The following is a 19,410-nucleotide window of genomic DNA, read 5'->3' as shown; positions in this document are numbered from 1 at the left end:
AACCACCAGTAATAAAGCTAGCTTGTTTAAACCAGAGTTTGTCGTTAAGAATTCATTGTTCACACTTAAATATAAGCAAAATGGAACCATGGGTTATTCCTTATTCCAGACCCACAGAAGGATGGATGGAGGGGGCAAACAGAAGCCCGAGCCTTTGCTCACAGAGGCTCAAGCAAGAATACCAACTCATTGTTTAGTGTTTTTTTCCAAGCTGGCCCGTTGTGAATAAATTTGAACCTTGTATAGAAATGTCACATAGTAGATCCAATATAAGTTTTGGACGGCACGTGAGTGGGTGCATTATACCCTCAAACCAAATTTCTCTCCTATGGTCTATCCTGACTGTAATTATTAGTAAACACTCTCCATTTACATTTTTGTTGTTTAGTCATTTAGTCGTGTCCGACTCTTCATGACCCCATGGACCAGAAGCACGCCAGGCACTCCTGTCTTCCACTGCCTCCCACAGTTTGGTCATCAGACTCATGTTAGTAGCTTCGAGAACACTGTCCAACCATCTCGTCCTCTGTCGTCCCCTTCTCCTTGTGCCCTCCATCTTTCCCAACATCAGGGTCTTTTCCAGGGAGTCTTCTCTTCTCATGAGGTGGCCAAAGTATTGGAGCCTCAGCTTCAGGATCTGTCCTTGCAGTGAGCACTCAGGGCTGATTTCCTTCAGAATGGATAGGTTTGATCTTGCAGTCCATGGGACTCTCAAGAGTCTCTTCCAGCACCATAATTCAAAAGCATCAATTCTCCGGTGATCAGCCTTCTTTGTGGTCCAGCTCTCACTTCCATACATTACTAATGGAAAAACCATAGCTTTAACTATATGGACCTTTGTGGGCAAGGTGATGTCTCTGCTTTTTAAGATGCTGTCTAGGTTTGTCATTGCTTTTCTCCCAAGAAGCAGGCGTCTTCTAATTTCGTGATTGCTGTCACCATCTGCAGTGATCATGGAACCCAAGAAAGTAAAATCTCTCACTGTCTCCATTTCTTCCCCTTCTATTTTCCTGGAGGTGATGGGACCAGTGGCCATGATCTTATTTTTTGATGTTGAACTTCATTTACATAGTTGTCCCAAAAACACAATAAGAAGAACTACTCCATAAAAAAGATTAAACATTAATAAAACACCACAAAATCCAAATTAGCTAAACCTCATTGGACAAGGTGAACATTGGCTCTCATTATAAACATCTGTAATGATACAATCAGTCTGGCTTCCCTTTGTCTAGTTCCATAATGAAGGTACCATGCTTGATCAATGTCTGCATACTTCCACTTCCACCTCAGATGGTCTCCAGAGCAATCCTAATAGACATAAGGGCCCATAAATTACCGCTTCGACATACATAAAAATAAGAATATAAAAGCATTCTGTGATATGCCTCGAAAGTAAGTTTTCAGAGCCAGAAAGCACCCACAACTTTTTTAGTTGTGAGAGCCCCTTTGTAGGCCAATAGTGCAACCCTACATATATCTATTTAAAAGTAAGTTCCACTATGTTCAATGGGGCCAAATCTTAGGTAAATGAGTATAGGACTGTAAAGGAAAGGTAAAAAGGTAAAGGACCCCTGGATGGTTAAGTCCAGTCAAAGGCAACTATGGGGTGGCAGCGCTCATCTCGCTTTCAGGCCAAGGGAGCCGACGTTTGTCCACAGAGTTTTCCGGGTCATGTGACTAGCATGACTAAACTGCTACTGGCGCAACAGAACAATGTGACAGAAACCAGAGTGCACAAAATGCCGTTTACCTTCTTCCCACAGTGGTACCTATTTATCTAGTTGCACTGGCATGCTTTCAAACTGCTAGGTTGGCAGGAGCTGGGACAGAGCAACAGGTGCTCACTCCATTGTGGGGATTTGAACCGCTGACCTTCTGATCAGCAAGCCCAAGAGGCTCAGTGGTTTAGACCACAGCGCCACCCACATCACTGTATCCTAAATCAACTTGGGGGGGGGGAATACACACAAGCAAAGTTTACAAAACCAAGTTTATTGAAAACTGTTGAGTTGTCACCATACTGAACTTCCTTTTAACACAGTGTTCATGCTTTAGATTCATTATTTTGGAAGGAAAAGTACCCTTTTAAGATCAATTCACTTTATACATGGTTCAATAATATCTACAAATTAACAGAGGAGGAAGAAGTAGTTTATGCTTAGTTTGTCAGTCATTCACCACTGGATTCAAAGTACACTGGTCAGTCCAAACACTTGGGCTGACATGGAAGTCATCTGCAAACATTCTTAGCTGGACCTATAGCCACCCATCTGCAAAGAGGAGGACTCCTCCAATTTGCAGAAGGGACTGAGATTTCACAGAGACTTCTTGCTGGAGTAACCATGTGTGTACACATGCACATGAGAGGCAATTTTCACCAATTCCTCCTTCCCTCCTGCAGCCCTTGGCACCACCTCTCATGCTGTTCTGGAGGCTTCCTCAGCCATTGAAAGCAGAATCCCCCCCCACCCCAATCACCGCTCCTTCTTTCAGTGAAAACATCCTGGATGCAGAGGCCCACCCCTGGGGACTCTGAACCCACCCAAACCCAAAAGCACCAGCATCAGAACCTCTTCCACAAATGGTTCCCAGGTTTCAGATGCTGGAACACTTCAGTTCAGACAGTTTTATCCATCTTTTCTTTGTAGCTTTCTCTTCAGGAATCAAACCAGCATTAGTCACAGCAACACATTATTCTGGCAACGACAAATTGTTGCTAATTACATTTGTATCCTGCTTCCTGGCACATGCACACACAGCATCCCTTCCAGCCCCCAAGAGATGGCTTACAATAAAATGCACATGGAATAATAAACATGAACTTGAACCATCACCTTAAGTTTACATGAACATTAAGGAGGATTTGTTACATTAATCCATTCTCATCTATTGTTTTTACTGTATTGCTTTGTTTGACTTACTTCAATAAAAATGCTACCCCGTTCTTTTTCTTCTAGGCCCAAAGCTTATGAAGTGACTACTTCCTTCTGTGATTATCCCAGGTATTTGGTATGCCTCCCCTGGGCTATCAATTTCCCTGTCGCCTTGTTTATTAAGTCCACGTTGGCAAAGGCCAATTTTCTTCCTTGCTTCAGAATCTCCGCAGTGATCTGGATTTCGTCTCCGATCTTAGCTGCAGACATGTAGCTTGAATTTGGAAAAGGGGAGAGAGAGAGAAAAAACAATCCTTACATTTATAGTTAATCTCTCCTTCAAGGAGCTCAAGCCTGCATATAGGGTTTGCTTCCCTCATTTTATCCTCACAACCACCCTGTGAGGTCCAAAACTTTCCCAAAAACCCACACCACTACTTTAAACTAATACAAGTCACATAAGTTGCGGAGTCAAGGCGCAATTAAACGAAAGCCGGCACTGAAATAAATCTCGGATTTTGTCATACATACGTAATATTCATATCCACACTGACTCCAGGTGCTGCTCTTTCAGTGTACAGCAAAGCAAAGGTTGACACATCATCTATCAGAGTTGCTGTCAATCCTCCATGAAGGGTCCCGCCTCGGTTTGTGTGCTCCTCTTCCACTTTCATTTCACAGACAATTTTTCCAGGAGTGGCAGAAATAACTGACATCTGGGAGCAGAGTGGGTGAGAGAAGAAAAGTCCTGTTCCATTAAGCTTCAGTAGGTTTTCTAGAGGCTACTAAACTGAAATTAAATGCTTGCTTTTTAAAATCTAAAACATGCATATGTTGCCTTTTGGTCCCCAAAACAGCTAACAGTAGGAAAAAACAAGTGAAACCAGCAACAAAATAAGGTTGAGTTCTTTCCCTCTGGGTACCAACCATTTAGTGGTGCCCCTTTCAAGCATACTGTACTCCATTCTATTGTCCAGGGGCGTAGCAAGGGGGGCGGGGGGCTGCCCCAGGTTCCATAATGGAGGGGGTGACAAATTATCAAGCAACTATTATTTTTTTTAAATGCCTGCTCCGAAGGTCTTATCTTACTATACTAGGGATTATATAGCTATATATGAAATTTCATGCATATTATATAGCTATATATGAAATTTCATGCATATCGGTTAACATCTTGACCCTCCTCCACCAAAATAACTGTTCACTTGGCTGTTTTCCTATGTCATGAAGGCTGAAATTTCAGTTCAGTGGAGCACTTACTGTTCCCAACCCTAACCCTGTGGAAAGCCATCTAATTAGACTTTAATTTGATTTTGAGATGCTTTTAGGAGGTAATTTAATTATTGTTTGATTTTATACCAATGTTATGTATCTGATGTTAGCCACCCTGAGCCCGACTTTGGCCGAGGAGGGTGGGATATAAATAAAAGTTTTTTTTAAAAAAATTATTACTTGTAATTATTCCTTTGTAAGAAAATATGAAATAACGTAAAACCATATTTGCGTGGGGGGGGAATCAAGGGGGGGTTGACAAGAAATTTTCTGCACCAGGTACCACCTGACCTTCCCATGCCTGGGGGGGGGGGTTACAAATATTTTTTTGCCCCCGGGTACCAATTTACCTTGCTACGCCCCTGCTATTGGCCTCCCCAATGTTTTTCTGCTGTCAGCCAGACTAAAGGTCAGCGAACATTATGGGCCCATTGAACTTGCTCAATCTTCAGCTGTCTACATACCAGAAACCTAAAGCACATAACCTGCCCCAAAGAATCATGGGAACTGCTGTTTACCCCTATGCTTCCCAGCTCCCTTAAACTACAGTGCCTAGGATTCTGTGGGAAGGTCGTGTGCATTAAATGTGCATTCAAACCTCTTCTAATTATTTATTCCCTTTTTCAAAAAGGAAGCTTCGAGTTTCAGTAAGCATATGTTACAAATAGTGTTTATTTTTAATTTCTGCAATAAGTAGTTTGATTGGCTGAAACCAGCTGGGGCAAATAGGCCTTTAAACCAGGGCAATTTCTATGTAAATAATCTGGTTAGGACACACCCAATAGTCCCAAGGCTGTTTTGAACAGAGTGAAGTAAGATCATTGGGAAGCCGCCACCCGCACCCACCCCCGGAGTATTGTTATGTACTGAGTTGAATAGGATCCAAAATGCAGCAGCAAGTATATAAGTGAATGGTAGAGAAAGTAGTTTGCAATCTAAAGCAGTACTGAGGACCTCTCTCAGGAACACTGTAAACCTACAGTTACAGGTGGGTAGCCGTGTTGGTCTGCCATAGTCGAAACAAAATAGAAAATTCTTTTCAGTAGCACCTTAGAGACCAACTGTGTTTGTTCTTGGTATGAGCTTTCGTGTGCATGCACACTTCTTCAGATAGTGTGCATGCACAAGAAGTGTGCATGCACACGAAAGCTCATACCAAGAACAAACACAGTTGGTCTCTAAGGTGCTACTGAAAAGAATTTTCTATTTTGTTTCGACTGTAAACCTACGTTTTTCAAGCGCCAATAGGCCCAGAGTGTTCACTCCCTGCACAACTTTGCTGCCCTATTCAAGGTGACATTGGAAAGTCAATACACAGACAGGGTAGGGAACCTCAGCAAATCCCCCCCCCCCCGTGCTATTACCTTATTCAGCACCCGATCAAATCTGGGAGACTCCAGAATAATTTTCATCATCTCGCGGAGAGACTGGATCGTAAGGTGACTCATGATTCAAGGTTCCGAACTTCCGACCTTCTCTCGAGCAAGGCGCTATAGCCAGGCTTCTCGCTAATGCAGTCAAGTTAGCTGGGAGATCTCCTCGGAGTTGCGGAAAGCACGAGGCAATTGCAAAGCTGCAGGATCCGCGAGCATCAAATTGACGCTTCGGAGCTCAGCGCCGGCTCTGGAGAACTGGAGAAGCGTCTCTTGACAAGAGCCCCGCCTCCCTCGCTCGCTCCCAGCGTTCTAAAACTTGCTACTCCGCGTTCCATTCGCCGAACGTTCGCAGCCTTCGTCGAATCCCCGCCCACGGCGCCTACCCTTTCACCTCCCAGCTAGGCGGGCGAGCGCAGAAGCGTCAAGTGTCTTGCCCGTGCTGCGCCTGCGCGACATTTGAGCTTCGAGGGGCGTGCATTTGCTGAAGCTGAAAAACCGGTGGTGGTCCTGAAAGAAAACAGGGAGCGCGAGCTTTAAAAAAAAAAACAGCAGCAGCAACAACAACAACAACTCACAAACAGGCACATGGATGTGGGCAGCGTTGCTCATGGGGTGGAGCAGGCGACCCCGGAGGAGAGGACGCAGGAGCAGCAGCTGCAGCCTTCCAAGGAGGAGGAAGAAAAGGAAGAAGAGAAGCACAGGAAGCTCCTATGTTTGGAATTTGCCTCCATCAGCGGCAGCGATGTAGCCATTGCTCAGTGCTACCTGGCAGAGAATGACTGGGATATGCAGGTATGCCCTCGCTTCTCGTTTTAGCACGTGCTTTATAGATCCCGTCGCATGATCCTTGCACACAATCACACTCGTGCCTTTTGGGCCTTTGTTGTTTCTTTGTTTGTTTGTTTTTGCAGAGAGCGCTGAATTCTTATTTTGAGCCGCCTCTTGAGGAGCAACCTATGGACGCGATGCCAGAGCCTCTCCCGGTGCAGGGAACCCTGTAAGTCTCCCGCGCCTGTAACTCATCCCTCTCAAGAAGACCTCGGGATTAAAAAATCGATTCCCGCTTGTGTACAGATGCATGGGGGCCATATTGGTGCAATTGGACGGTCGTGCTGTCAGGGCAGTTGAGTCAGAGGGGTTAACATCCCCTCCCAGCCACGAGTTCACTGGGGTGACCATGGGCTAATCCCTGTTCTCTTAGCCTAGCCCACCTCATTCTCTTTGGAAGAGCATAACCTGTCTGCTGCCTTTACTCTACAATAGTACATGCCTCTGTAAGTGGTATAATTGTTAATATCTCTTGCACTTGGCTCCAGCAATTCTCCAGTTTTAAGGCCTCCACAATGCCCATGAAGTAGCATTGTTCCAGGTCATTGTGGAAAACTTACATGTTGGTTCCTTCTGCGATCTGCCATTTAAATTCCCTCCCATGCCCCAGAGTTCTGCCATACCAAGGGTGCCCTGGGGCACATTAGTGCTGTGTTTACATGGCTGCTGAGCACTTGGAAAAAATGAAACTTAGTGGGAGAAAGGGGCAGGCTGCAGGAGTGGCCTCTGCTGCTAAGGACCTAATCCAGATGGCAATAACCTGTATTTTACCTACCTGGTATCGATTTGTACCTTCATAAACCGGCTCCACTATGTTGAGCTGAAAGTAAAGCCATTTTCACAGCTGGCCAGCATCTCAGATACATTTCTTGAAAATATGAATGAGGAAACAATCCCAAGTATGGGAAGCCAGAGTACTTTACATAATTAAGTGAAGCCAGCATAGAGTATGCCAGATCCAAAGTCCGCTCAGGACTTTGAGCAAGCCTAAAACGGGCAGAAGGGAAATAAGTCTTTAATATAGAGTCTGATTTATGCCACTCTGGCATTCCCTTGGGTTGCCAAGTTGCTTGACTGAGCTGAACAAAGTGAGGATCCAGCGTATGTACCCCCTGCCAGGTCCTGCCACCCCCCACCCCCCGCCCTAGAATGCCTATTTTTCAGGGCTGCTGTAAGTTCTGCTGGTTTTGGATTGTCAGCTGAGCTGGGATAAGACAGGTACACCAGCTTATCTCTGACTGAGCTGGGGTTGGTGACATGCCAGTTTAGCCTAACTGAGCTGGGAATCTACTGACTGAACTGGAGACCTGCCATACCCCAACTCTCTCATTCTGGTGGATCTAGGGTTAGGATTACACCCTTTGCCATTCTTCACCTTTGGCCCAATAACTCATTGCTGTTATTTCTATTGCATGCATTCTCTTGCTGCTGTGCGGTGGTTAAGAGTTATGCATGATATCTCAGTTTTGACCTGGGTGTTTGTTTTATTATTACTGGTTTCATTAGGGCTTGGGTAACCCAGTTGTATTATACAGTGTTTTATTATTTTATGATGGAAGCCAGCTTCAGAGTTTTACTTTTAAATGTGGCTTATCAATATAATAAGTAACTTGTGTCTGTGTTTTCTAGCATTGACCTAACTGATGATTCGACCACCGGTAACGTCTCTGCTGCTGTTAAAGAGGCGGGTCTTAGCCCCAAAGAGGATGACAGCACATTTTCTTTAATTACCTGGAATATAGATGGCCTGGATTTAAATAACCTGCAAGAAAGGGCACGAGGAGTTTGCTCCTATCTTGCTTTGTAAGTATCTATCACAGTGGTCCTATGGTACCTTATTAGAGTGTCAGCCTAATTAAAATCATTGGGATTTATTTCAAAGTAAACAAGATTGGGATGCACTTAAAAAAAACAACCCAGGATATTTCTACTATGCCATTTTTTTTCTTTTACACTTTTCTAAAATGTAGAGCTGCCAAGAATATATAAGCCAGCCTTACCCAGTCTTTTGCCTCTAGATATTTTGTACTACATATCCCATCAGATGCAGCCAGCATGATGGGATATGTAGACCAAAGCATCTAGGGGCACCAGGTTGGAGGAGGCTGATTTAAGCATGCCAGCCTAGAAAAACATAATTGATTTTAACCCCAGTAGGATCTGAATCTACACAGCTACTCATTTTGGATACAAACAGTTAAATCTCAAGAGACAAATCTCAGGTTCATTACACTTCCCTGTGTTGCTTGTGCATTTGATTCCATAACTATATTTTTGCACAACCATGTGTGTGTTTGCAATGCATTGCAGCCATAATGTTATGAAGTAAGGCTAGTTGTTGTTGCTTTTTACAGTAATTAAATAAGTTATTAAATAAGTTAAGAAGACCAGTGTAGGATCATTGTATAGTAAACAGCTTACAGTATGTTGCTTTATGTTCCATTACACATTCCGCTTTCTCATTTAGGTACAGTCCAGATGTGGTATTTCTTCAGGAGGTTATTGTTCCAGTTTTATACTATCTACAGAAGAGGGCCATCAGTTACACAATTATTCCAGGTGAAATGAAGTTACAGTAATTGCTATACATATTTAGTGGGGTAGCTGTATTAGTCTGCTGCAGCAAGAACAATTAAAGTCTCATCTATCTATTATGGTATAAGCCTTCATGGACCAAATTTCTTAGTCTTTAAGCCTTCTCTCAACAGAGGACAAGCTATGAGTTGACTGTATCAGCTTCTTCAAAGGAGTAAGTGGCCTCATTTGTATGTAATGCCAAATTATGGTTTGGTATTATGTAAATTAACCTCAGAGAGACTCTGACGCATGCCATCCCCATCGTCCTTCTAGTGCAACTCTAAAGACATTAGCTATGTCCGAACCCAGACAAACTGTGGTTGGTTTTAACTATAACAAGCCAGCTTGGTTTATGAAGCTGACTTGTTTGAATAAATTGTAACATTTTAGCACGATTGAGGGTTTCGTCCAGAGGTTGGCAACCTAAGGCCCATGGCGGAAAGTGGCCCATGAGGGTCACTTAACCGGCCCATGAGCCACCCCCGTAACCAGCCACCCACTTGCTGAGTCCCCGCGCGCTGCCCTAAACGGGCACAGTGCAGCGCGGGGACTCTCTTCCACAGCTCCAGAAACTGCTTCTGCACATGCCCAGACGCCAAAAATCACTTCTGTGCAGGCGCAATTTTGGGTGTCTGGGCATGCGCAGAAGCGATTTCCGGCGTCACGCTGCGCCGGTCCAGCCCACGGAGGATCTCCACAGGAGTGATCCGGCCCATGCCCGGTAAGCCTTGCCGACCCCTGGTTTGGACGCAGTGCTAACCTGTGGTTAATTTAAAAAATGGAAATAAAAGTGTCTGATCTCCACCTTGCAGCCACGTTGGAGGGGAGGAGGGAAGTGCACAGATCTGTGGCTACCCCAGATTCCTTTACTTTTTCATTTCGAAAGAAATTATACACCACTTGATTGCAAAAACAGTAAAAAAAACCTCAGTGGTTTACGTAGAGTTGCCATATTTCAAACAGTGAAAATCTGGACAGACCCAAAGATGTTGAGCTTTTCTGGCCAAAAAGTAGTAGTTTTTGAGCTATTTTTAAGGCCGACATGGGTTGCCATGCGTCCAGATTTTCCCGGACATTTTTTGCTATTACCCCCCACCCCACCCAGACACCGCTTCCGACTGCAGTCCCATCATTGCCAGGATGTCTGCCTGTGCAAGATAACTTCCTCTCTTCCCCCCTCTGAAGGGTTGGGGGAACCCCCAGAATAAATATGGTGGGCAGGGAGAGGGTGTCCAATTGCACAGGTGATAATCCTTGCACTAGGAGGGTGACTTTGTTGGATACAACCCATTCCTTAGTAGTCCGAACAAGGCCACTGTCTTTTATTATATGGAATTTCTGAAGGAGACATCATTGTCGTTGACCTTTTCTTTTTCTGTGTTTCTCTCTTCAGGTAATACAGACGGTTATTTCACAGCCATAATGTTAAAAAAATCAAGAGTCAGAGTTTTAAAAGAAGAAATAACACCTTTCCCTACCACCTCCATGATGAGAAATTTATTGACAGTACATGTAAGTGAGTCCTTGCACACCTAGTTCATGGGCAATCTTTTTGTTGTTGTTTGTTTGTTCTAAAGTTAACAGTGTTGATGTGTCTAATAATTTGAAACAGTGGGTATTTTTTGCACACTACTGTGTGTTAAAAAATAGACCTAAAAGCAAGTGGGAAAAGAACTGAAATTCTTACTACAACCTTTGAAATAGTTTTGTCAATAGATAAAAACAGTCTTAGTTCAGCCACTTTTAAAAACTGGTTAGTCAATTTCCTTTTGATATTATCTGAACACCAATATAGTTGTTTCTGGGGATATTGGATTAAGTGTGGGAATTTATTTTTTTTGGCAAAACCTCCTGTTCATTGTTAGTCTCTCCTAATTTTAACGTTGTCTGGAGTCCCTAAGACGATTGGATGCCATATTGTAAGCCTCCTTCCAGCCATTCCTGCAGCCAAGCTGGTGCCATACATATTGCTCTGCTTTCCTTTGGACCACATCAGTGAAGCTTGGGGTGGGGGGGTGGTCTTGTTGTCTGGGCAGCTCAGGACCTCCATACATACTGCCCAGGTTTGTGCCCAGGAGAGGTCACTTTGGTGCTGCTAATGCAGCAAAAACAACATGGGAAGGCAACAGTTACGAGTTACCAGCCTCTGCAGCCACAGCAGGCTCTGCGATTCTCCAGTGGTTTGACTTCATTCCTGGAAGTGCAGTCCATTGTCTCTCAAGACAGACGGATGCCAACAACAACTGTATAATTGCACCAGAATCAAAGTAAAGGTAAAGGTAAAGGGACCACTGACCATTAGGTCCAGTCGCGGACGACTCTGGGGTTGCAGAGCACATCTCGCTTTATTGGCCAAGGGAGCCGGCGTACAGCTTCCAGGTCATGTGGCCAGCATGACTAAGCCGCTTCTGGCGAAACCAGAGCAGCGCACGGAAACGCCATTTACCTTCCCGCTGGAGCGGTGCCTGTTATCTACTTGTACTTTGATGTGCTATCGAACTACTAGGTTGGCAGGAGCAGGGACCGAGCAATGGGAGCTCACCCCGTAACGGGGATTCAAACCACCAAACTTCAGATCGGCAAGCCCTAGGCTCTGTGGTTTAACCCACAGCGCCACCCACATCCCTAGAATCAAAGTAACCTAAAGTAAATAAAGAAGTGCACTCTTCCCTCAGCCCACCATCTTAAAATGTCTCTTATTGTGGATTAAAATTTGGCCCCAACAAAGCTATTAACTAAAATGTTACCTGATTAAGTTTCTGTTGATTAGATCAGTTATAGCCGCAGCCCTATCTGTTTGTTATCATATTAGTCACAACTGTGACCTAGGCTAGGCACTGTACAGAAGAAACCAGAACTGGCAAGATCTTTACCACAGGTGCTTGTCATCTAGGAAAAGCTCCACCTTTGTGTTGTCCAAATATGGAGAACAACATACGGGAGAATTAACTGCTATTGTAAAGAAAGGCCTATTACTTAGCCCCATGCAGAAAATGTAGTTTTATGCCATGCATCTTGTTCTTTCACGAGAAATTTCTGTAAAGAGTGGTGAAATCCTACTGCTTTAGCAGACCGTCGCATGCAGAAAATGTCGCTTTATGCTTTATCTCTTGCTCTTCTTCATAGGCAACCATATCTGGCAATGACCTCTGCCTTATGACTTCGCATCTGGAGAGCACTAAGGGTCATAGTGAAGAACGCTTGAATCAGTTGAAACGGGTGCTTGCCAAAATGACGGAGGCCCCAGAGTCCACTACTGTGATTTTTGGAGGAGATACAAATCTCAGAGACAAAGAGGTGAACTGGAGAAAAACTCCTTAGTTGTGTTGTTTTTATTTGTAACTCCTTTCCCCCTCTCCTAAAAATAACAGTTGCTTTTCCCACATATCACTTACAAAGGCTTTCCCCACCGCTGGTGATTATTCACAATTCCCTTTTGCCTATATATATATATTTAAACACAGGTTTTATTAAGGATTTTCAAGAACATGCATACAGAAAAGAAGAAAAATAATCATTCAGCAATAATCAGCAGTTGTCTTGCAAAATACTGACAACAAAGTAGACCTGACTAGCATTAAGGAGAAATAAATGAACAAAGCATAAAACTACACAAGATATCACAGTTCCCTTGTAAAGGTAAAGGTACCCCTGACCGTTAGCTCCAGTCGGGACGACTCTGGGGTTGCGGCACTCATCTCGCTCTATAGGCCGAGGGAGCTGGCGTTTGTCCGCAGCTTCCAGGTCATGTGGCCAGCATGACTAAGCTGCTTCTGGTGAACCAGAGCAGTGCACGGAAACGCTGTTTACCTTCCCACCAGATTGATACCTATTTATCTACTTGCAGTTGACGTGCTTTCGAACTGCTAGGTTGGCAGCAGCAGGGACCAAGCAATGGGAGCTCACCCCGTTGTGGGGATTCGAACCGCCGACCCTCTGATCGGCAAGCCCTAGGCTCTGTGGTTTAGACCACAGCGCCACCCATGTCCCATAGTTCCCTTGTACCAAGTGATTAAACAAAGCCAGGGTAGCTATTTATTTCAGATAACAGGTTTCCGAATTAGAACAGTGTTGCTAAGGAGCAGTGATGGTGCTTCACAACAAAATTGGTGGCTCTCCCAACGAACTATATAAGAAGTGACAAAATCAATCCATGGCTCATTTTTGAAAGCTGATTATTGGTAGCACAGTATATTTATAGCACTGTACACGATTAACGCTTTCTACTTTTCTCCCCATCAGGTTGCTAAGTTTGGTGGTTTGCCTGACAACATTCTGGATGTTTGGGAATTCTTGGGCAAGCCAGAACATTGCCGCTACACGTGGGATACAAGCCAAAACACTAACTTGGATGCACGTTACAAGTGCAAATTGCGATTTGATCGTCTCTTCCTCCGAGCGGCTTCTGCTGTCGGACAAATTGTTCCTAAGAGTTTGGATTTAATTGGGCTGGAAAAACTGGACTGTGGCAGATTTCCTAGCGATCACTGGGGTCTGCTTTGCAATTTTGATGTGGTACTATAAGGGGGTCGGAAATGATTTCCACGCTGTGTATGAAAAACACCGTTATAACCTTTCCTGTCCCCCCCCCCATCCTGCTATATTTTAAACCAATTGTGGGATTGGTTCAAATTTATACATTCCAGTGGTAATACACTAATCCATGCGTTACTGGAACCCTTGCCCAGTGAAAGGGCGGGGAGAAGACTTTTAAATGTATACTCTCAAATTCCTTCCAGTTTATAGGTACTCCAGGATATATTTCCCTCCCAAGTTTCAATTCCTGTGCAAAATAGATAAATGAAAATGCTAGCCATATAATACTATTTCAGTCTTAAGTTGAATAAAGAATTCAACACACCTTTCTATAATCTTATATTGAACTCAATAAAGATAGGCTTGAAGGATTTTTTATTTATTTAAACCACTGTTTTCAGGTAGCCGAGTTGGAAAAATAGCCAATTGTTTTAAGGGGGGGTGGGGAGCAACCAACTTAAAACATGGGCTGGTAATCCTAGGACAATTGTTATATTGCTGAAGTGTCATATCATTTCCTGTCTGTGAAGAAGGGGGATGCTTTTCCAGGATGAGCAAGGCTTGAGTTACAAGATCAGTGTTATGGGTACTTGATGATTCCCATGCACCAGTAGCCCAAAGAGAGAGACCACTGCATCAGCAGTGGTGAAAAGGACAAGGTGGAGTCCAATGGAAACACACCGGCAAAAAAGCTAGGACCGGCACTGATGGTAATGACTCTGAAAATTCAGCAATCCTAAAATAGATCCGATCATGTAATCAAACCAGGTAACAAAGGAATTGCCTCCTTACCAATGTATTTTCTCCTGGAGCTCTGCAGCCCACACAACAGAAGGTAGTGATCATTGGTTATTTTGAAGCCCCAACAGCAAGGTACGATTGCCCATGGGTAGGTAATTTGCAGTATTCCCTCTACGTGCTTGCAGTTTCCTAAGTCACTGTGTGCTTGCAGGGAATTCTGAATTCCTCCCACTTTTCCATGTCCAAAATAGTGCTGCTACAGGATCTGTAGGCAGGATGTGATGTCTGCAGAGTTGCTTATCTCAGCATGAAAGAGATGAGTCTCTCCGCAGGGCTGTCATGCAGAAGACTCTTGTCTGTTTGTCCAGGAGGCAGAAGGAGGACCTGGTAAGGAAGCAGATTTCATAGGAACATCGGAAGCTACCTTATACTAAATCAGACCATTGTTCAGTCTAGCTTGATACTATCTACACCAGGTGTGGAGAACCTTTGGGCCTTCAGATATTGCTGAACTACAACTCCCATAATTCCTGGCCATTAGCCTTGCTTGCTGGAGCTGATGGGAGTTGTAAGTTACGACTGCCGCTTAGGATTTGCATGCAAAGCAGATGCTCTGCTATTGAACTAGGAGAAACTTCCTAATTATGAGAGCTGTTTGATAGTGGAGCTGGCCATCTCAGGAGGTTGTGGTGGAGCCTCCTTTGATGGAGGTATTTAAACAGAAGCTGGCCAGCCCTCCATTGAGGATGATGTACTAGTAGTTGCAGATTCCTGCACCGAGCAAACCACTGAACCTCCAAAGTTCAAACACACCTTTCTAGGATTATATTTATCTGACAGCTAAGCCAGTGGTGTGAACTGCCCAGAGGACTTTGGGCATCAGCTAATGTTCTAAATAAATACAGTCTTTATTTTTACTCTTAGCTGTGAGTTCACTGCAGCCAAGGTTGCTTCCACAATATCTCTGTTCTTTACAGACACCATAATTCATTCACTTGGTTATTACATTCAGGCAGTGTTGCTGCCAAGATGTTGCATTTCATGTACACGTTTTCGGCTTGAAACGCAGTGAGGTTGTTCCCACACTCCGCTGTGGCATTTGAGCACTAATGTACCTGCCAGGGATGTCTTTACCTGATGTGCGCTGTTTGGTTCCCCCACGCCTGCAATCCTTCCCAAACTATTCCTGAAGCTGTCATATGTGCAAGCATGAAGGCTGTCTCAAATGATGATAATAATAATAATAATAATAATAATAATAATAATAATAATAATAATAATAATTGCCTGCTGGATCAGGCCAATGGCCCATCTAGTCCAGCATCCTGTTCTCACAGTGGCCACGCAGTGGATTGTGTCAAACCAACAGGCAGGACCCCCAAGCACATGAGCACTTTCTCCTCCTTTGGTATCAAGGGAATTACTGCCTCTGACCATGAAGGCAGAGCACAGCCATGGTGGCAAGTGGCCATTGAATTTGCTCCGTGAATTTCTTCAATCCTCTTTCAAAGCCATCCAAGTTGGTAGCCATTGCTGCCCCCCCCCGCCCCGCCCTGTGGGAGCGACTTCCATAGTTCAGGCGCTGTCTAACACACTTCAGCTTAATCACTGCTTATATCAAATTGAACATAAGCTTGCTTGAGGGAAAATGCACAAAACAGGAACATTTCTCAATAAACTACAGGATAGATAGGACTTGTAGCTAACATCAGGAGTACAGGACTTCAAACACCAGCAGTGGGAGAGCTCTGCTTCAGTGCTCCCTGCTTGACCTTGCATGGTTTGTGGTGATTTTCCTGACTTAAAACGAAATTTCAGAGTTGTGTCAGACTTTTCAGTGTTTTCTCTAAAGTATGCTTTTTAAAAACAACAACACCATGCTCTTCTGCAGACGGCCGGGTGTCAAGGAATTAAACAACTACCTGACTTTTAAAAAACATCTGAAGACAGCCCTGTTTAGGGAAGTTTTGAATGTTTGATGGCGTTTTTAATATTCTATTGGAAGCTGCCCAGAGTGGCTGGAGAAACCCAGCCATATGGGCGGAATATATATTAATATATATTATTAATAATAATTTTATTCCAGCCCCTTCTAAGGATGCATGAGAGGCGAGTTGGGTGGAGCTCAAGCATCGCTCCCTGGTGGCGGGGTTGCGATCCAGCCCCAGACCATGGATGGCGAATGCGCTTTAGTGGCTGGGAAGGAGGAAGGGAGACCGAGCGTTCGCTGTGTCTGTTTTTTTTTTTGTTTTGCTTTGGACAGCAGCATGAAAAAGACTTACAGTCATCGATCGCCTATGCTTTGCTAGCTTGGCCTAATAGTACGCACACCCACTTCCTTTTTTTTGCCCTTGGTTACAAAATAATAATAATAATAATAATAATAATAAATCCCTCAACAGCTCCTGCTCCGTCTTGCAAATCTTCGAGAAGACAACGAGGAGGAGCAGATGGGGCACTGAAGGATGCAGCCGTACCCTGCCGAAGCATCAGCTGCTGTCCCTGGCGCCGCCCGATCTCTCTCTCTCTTTCCTAGCCCCATCCCCTCCTCGCCTCGTCTCTAACCGCCAGATAAGAAAATCTGAGCTCCCCGCCCGCTTCCATCGTAGGTCGGTGCTGGCGGCGACTTCGTGTCGCATGCAAAGGGAAGCCCTCGCAAGCCGTTTCTGCTTTCAGTAAGTGGGGTATGGTGGAAAAGGGGTGCGGGGTAGTAGGTCCAGCAGTCGCAGGAGGATGCATTTGTTTCGATTTCTCGATTTTGCTCTGGCCCTGGGTTTTTTTCTTGCACAGCCAGCACTCTTCGCCCAGCAAGGTGAGATCCGGGTAAGGACCTAGCATTAATCCTGGGATGGCTTCGCAAATGCAAAGGGGAAAGTCAAATATGTTTCATCTCTCTCTCTCTCTCTCTCTCTCTCTCTCTCTCTCTCTCTCCGCTCCTGCCCCCCTTCCCCCGCTGCAACAAAAACAAAAAACCGTGGTCGTCTCCAGGGGAAATGCATTTCTTCCTTTGAGTGCCTAGCAATTTTGCAAAGAGGCTTTAACTGCAGCTTCCTTGCCGTGACAGAGCGCTTGTGCATCCGTCACTTGGGGGCGGGGGGGGGGGGAACTGACGGTAGATATTGTCTGCCTTTTGCATTCATCTTTGCAACAAGGAGTCAGATGTATTTCTGCCGGGCTATGTTTTCACACCGCTGTGTGTGGGAACCTCTCCCCGCCCCCCGCCCCCCCCTGCTGCTGAGCAACTAGACGAAGTTGATGGAAAGAGCAGCAATGGCTGGTTGCATCAAGTGATGGGGGACATCTCATAAAAATACCTTCTGCGAGGCATAAAAGTGGCTTCTATTAAAACAATCACTTGCATGATCCAAGTTACTTACAACCTTTTGGCTAAGAGAAACCAGAGGCAAATAATTTTTGTTTGTTTGTATGGGATGTACTCATCCAATTTTGCACTGGATAAGCCGAATGCTTCAAAATGTTTGTGAGAAGCACAGATCAGGGCGATAAGAATTCAGTACTGGCAATATCCCATTTAAAGATGGAACGGAATAGGATTGGGAGGCAAATATAGTGAACATAATGTGCATGTTTACTTGGGACAGTTGCATGCGCCGGTGACACTTAATAGATTGCTAGGACTGGTTCCCACAAGCAATACTTAGTTTTTTTTTAATTTTGTTTTGCATTGCTCATGTTTGAAATTGGAATGACAAAAATAGACACACCTGGCGAAAATGTGTTTTCAGTTTTAAAATGGGTCTTTTCTGGTGTCCATAACACACCCAACAGCTCTCGCAAGTGTTGCCCCCAGAGACTACAAAGCATTGTTTTGCCTGAAGCAGGAGTTCCTATCCCTGCCGTCTGTACATATAGGTGGCCATGTTTATAAAGCAGGGAACGCCTTCCTGTTAGCCTCCAAGCGCTCCCTAAGCACCGGCTGGAACCATGGAACGCCTTGCAGTTCCTTCCTCACTTAAAAATTAAGAAGGTAAAATTGCATGTTTTTCAGTCTACCAGACATCTGGCAGCAGAGGGGGAATGTGCCACCCTTCCAACATCACTAGGTCCATCTAGGCCCAATAGCTAGCCTACAAATTTGGCAGGAGCATACCAAAAAGGTAGGGGGGGGCAGTTTATTCTTATGTACACATTAATGTTTTTACTTGTATTAATGAAGGCTATATTAATAATTATAATGATCATAATTGCTGGTACCTGTGCAGGCCCTGCAGCAGTGTCAGGCCAGGCTGGAGGTGAACTATTTCTAGGTGTGCCAGAACGCAAAAGGAAGATGTCTTGCTGACCTGACCTTCATTCTTCACCTCATTGTTCTTCGTTGCCTTCCTTGGCAGTCTGTTTTACTGTTGAACAGCAAATGTTCTCCCTGACGTGGTTTCCAGGCACTGACTAGGCCCAAACCTGCATAGCTTCAGCAAAGATTGCTGCATCAATGTGCCTTCAAACCACACCCTTGGTCTAGATTTTGTTGTGGTCCAGCATTGCTTAGGGTGAAATAAGCATAAATCTCCTTTAGATCAATGCAATTAAGGGGTAATTAAGCTTTCCCTGAATACAGAGATCTTTAAACCCCAGGAGTAGCGTTATAAGCGCTGGCTATTTCATATCGACAACTGTTAAGTGCTTTTCTGAAGAAGAGACATGCGTAGCGCGGTCATTAAGAGAGAATTATCTTCGTGGCTTGGCAATTTCAAGTTGCTTTCACACACACACACACCCGTAAGAAAAATACATGGACTTTTATCAGGAAATAAGCAACCAGCTTAGGTTTTCACTAATGTAGCTTTTGTAAATATGGAAAAGACTGGTTCCTGTTGTCCTCAGAAACAATGAGTTAAGATGGGATTTTACTATTTCTCCACACTTGGAACTTCTTGCTAAGTGTGTATCAAATATGGAGTCAACTCCGAAACGGGGCATAACACAAACATTCAAATAAATAAAAGTGCTGCCAATGGATTTTGGCAATTTTTGTGTCTTGGGGTTCCTATTAATGGTGTCTGACCTTTGATCAGCTGTCCGTTACTACACAGATTGAGATACCCTTGGAAAGGCATTTAAAACTGGATGGCTTCAGAAGCGTAGGTTATTTCAAACCAGGTCTATTTCTATTGACCTCGTGTGTCACAATATAGCATAAATTTCCTTTTAATAATGGCATTTTTAATATCTTGCCGGAGCAATTA

The 19,410-nt window shown here is 44.3% G+C and overlaps 2 protein-coding genes across 2 annotated transcripts; one reads left to right on the top strand and one right to left on the bottom strand.

Moving 5' to 3' along the window:
- Positions 1 to 1,976: 1,976 nt before the first annotated feature.
- ACOT13 (acyl-CoA thioesterase 13) lies at positions 1,977 to 5,729 on the bottom strand. The gene is made up of 3 exons (XM_033154710.1): positions 5,513 to 5,729; positions 3,408 to 3,592; positions 1,977 to 3,150 (listed from the first exon to the last, which is right to left on the bottom strand). The coding sequence occupies exons 1-3, from the start codon at positions 5,594 to 5,596 to the stop codon at positions 2,997 to 2,999; spliced, it is 423 nt and encodes a 140-aa protein (XP_033010601.1). The 5' UTR covers positions 5,597 to 5,729; the 3' UTR covers positions 1,977 to 2,996.
- A 257-nt stretch (positions 5,730 to 5,986) lies between these two features.
- On the top strand, positions 5,987 to 13,790 carry TDP2 (tyrosyl-DNA phosphodiesterase 2). Its single transcript, XM_033154709.1, has 7 exons — positions 5,987 to 6,316; positions 6,436 to 6,521; positions 7,982 to 8,155; positions 8,820 to 8,911; positions 10,323 to 10,441; positions 12,056 to 12,226; positions 13,172 to 13,790. The coding sequence occupies exons 1-7, from the start codon at positions 6,110 to 6,112 to the stop codon at positions 13,451 to 13,453; spliced, it is 1,131 nt and encodes a 376-aa protein (XP_033010600.1). The 5' UTR covers positions 5,987 to 6,109; the 3' UTR covers positions 13,454 to 13,790.
- The last annotated feature ends 5,620 nt before the right edge of the window (positions 13,791 to 19,410 follow it).

This window comes from Lacerta agilis, chromosome 7, assembly GCF_009819535.1.
Source record: "Lacerta agilis isolate rLacAgi1 chromosome 7, rLacAgi1.pri, whole genome shotgun sequence".
Lineage (NCBI taxonomy): Eukaryota > Metazoa > Chordata > Lepidosauria > Squamata > Lacertidae > Lacerta > Lacerta agilis.
Note: the sequence above shows the minus strand (reverse complement) of the source record. Positions and strands in the feature narration are given on the sequence as shown.

Coding starts and splice junctions, on each gene's coding strand:
- TDP2 (XM_033154709.1), top strand. CDS start 6,110: ATGGATGTGGGCAGCGTTGCTCATGGGGTGGAGCAGGCGACCCCGGAG. Junction 6,317..6,435: donor AGAATGACTGGGATATGCAG/GTATGCCCTCGC, acceptor TTGTTTTTGCAG/AGAGCGCTGAATTCTTATTT. Junction 8,156..8,819: donor GTTTGCTCCTATCTTGCTTT/GTAAGTATCTAT, acceptor TTTCTCATTTAG/GTACAGTCCAGATGTGGTAT.
- ACOT13 (XM_033154710.1), bottom strand. CDS start 5,596: ATGAGTCACCTTACGATCCAGTCTCTCCGCGAGATGATGAAAATTATT. Junction 3,593..5,512: donor TTGATCGGGTGCTGAATAAG/GTAATAGCACGG, acceptor CTCTGCTCCCAG/ATGTCAGTTATTTCTGCCAC. Junction 3,151..3,407: donor AGTGTGGATATGAATATTAC/GTATGTATGACA, acceptor TCCAAATTCAAG/CTACATGTCTGCAGCTAAGA.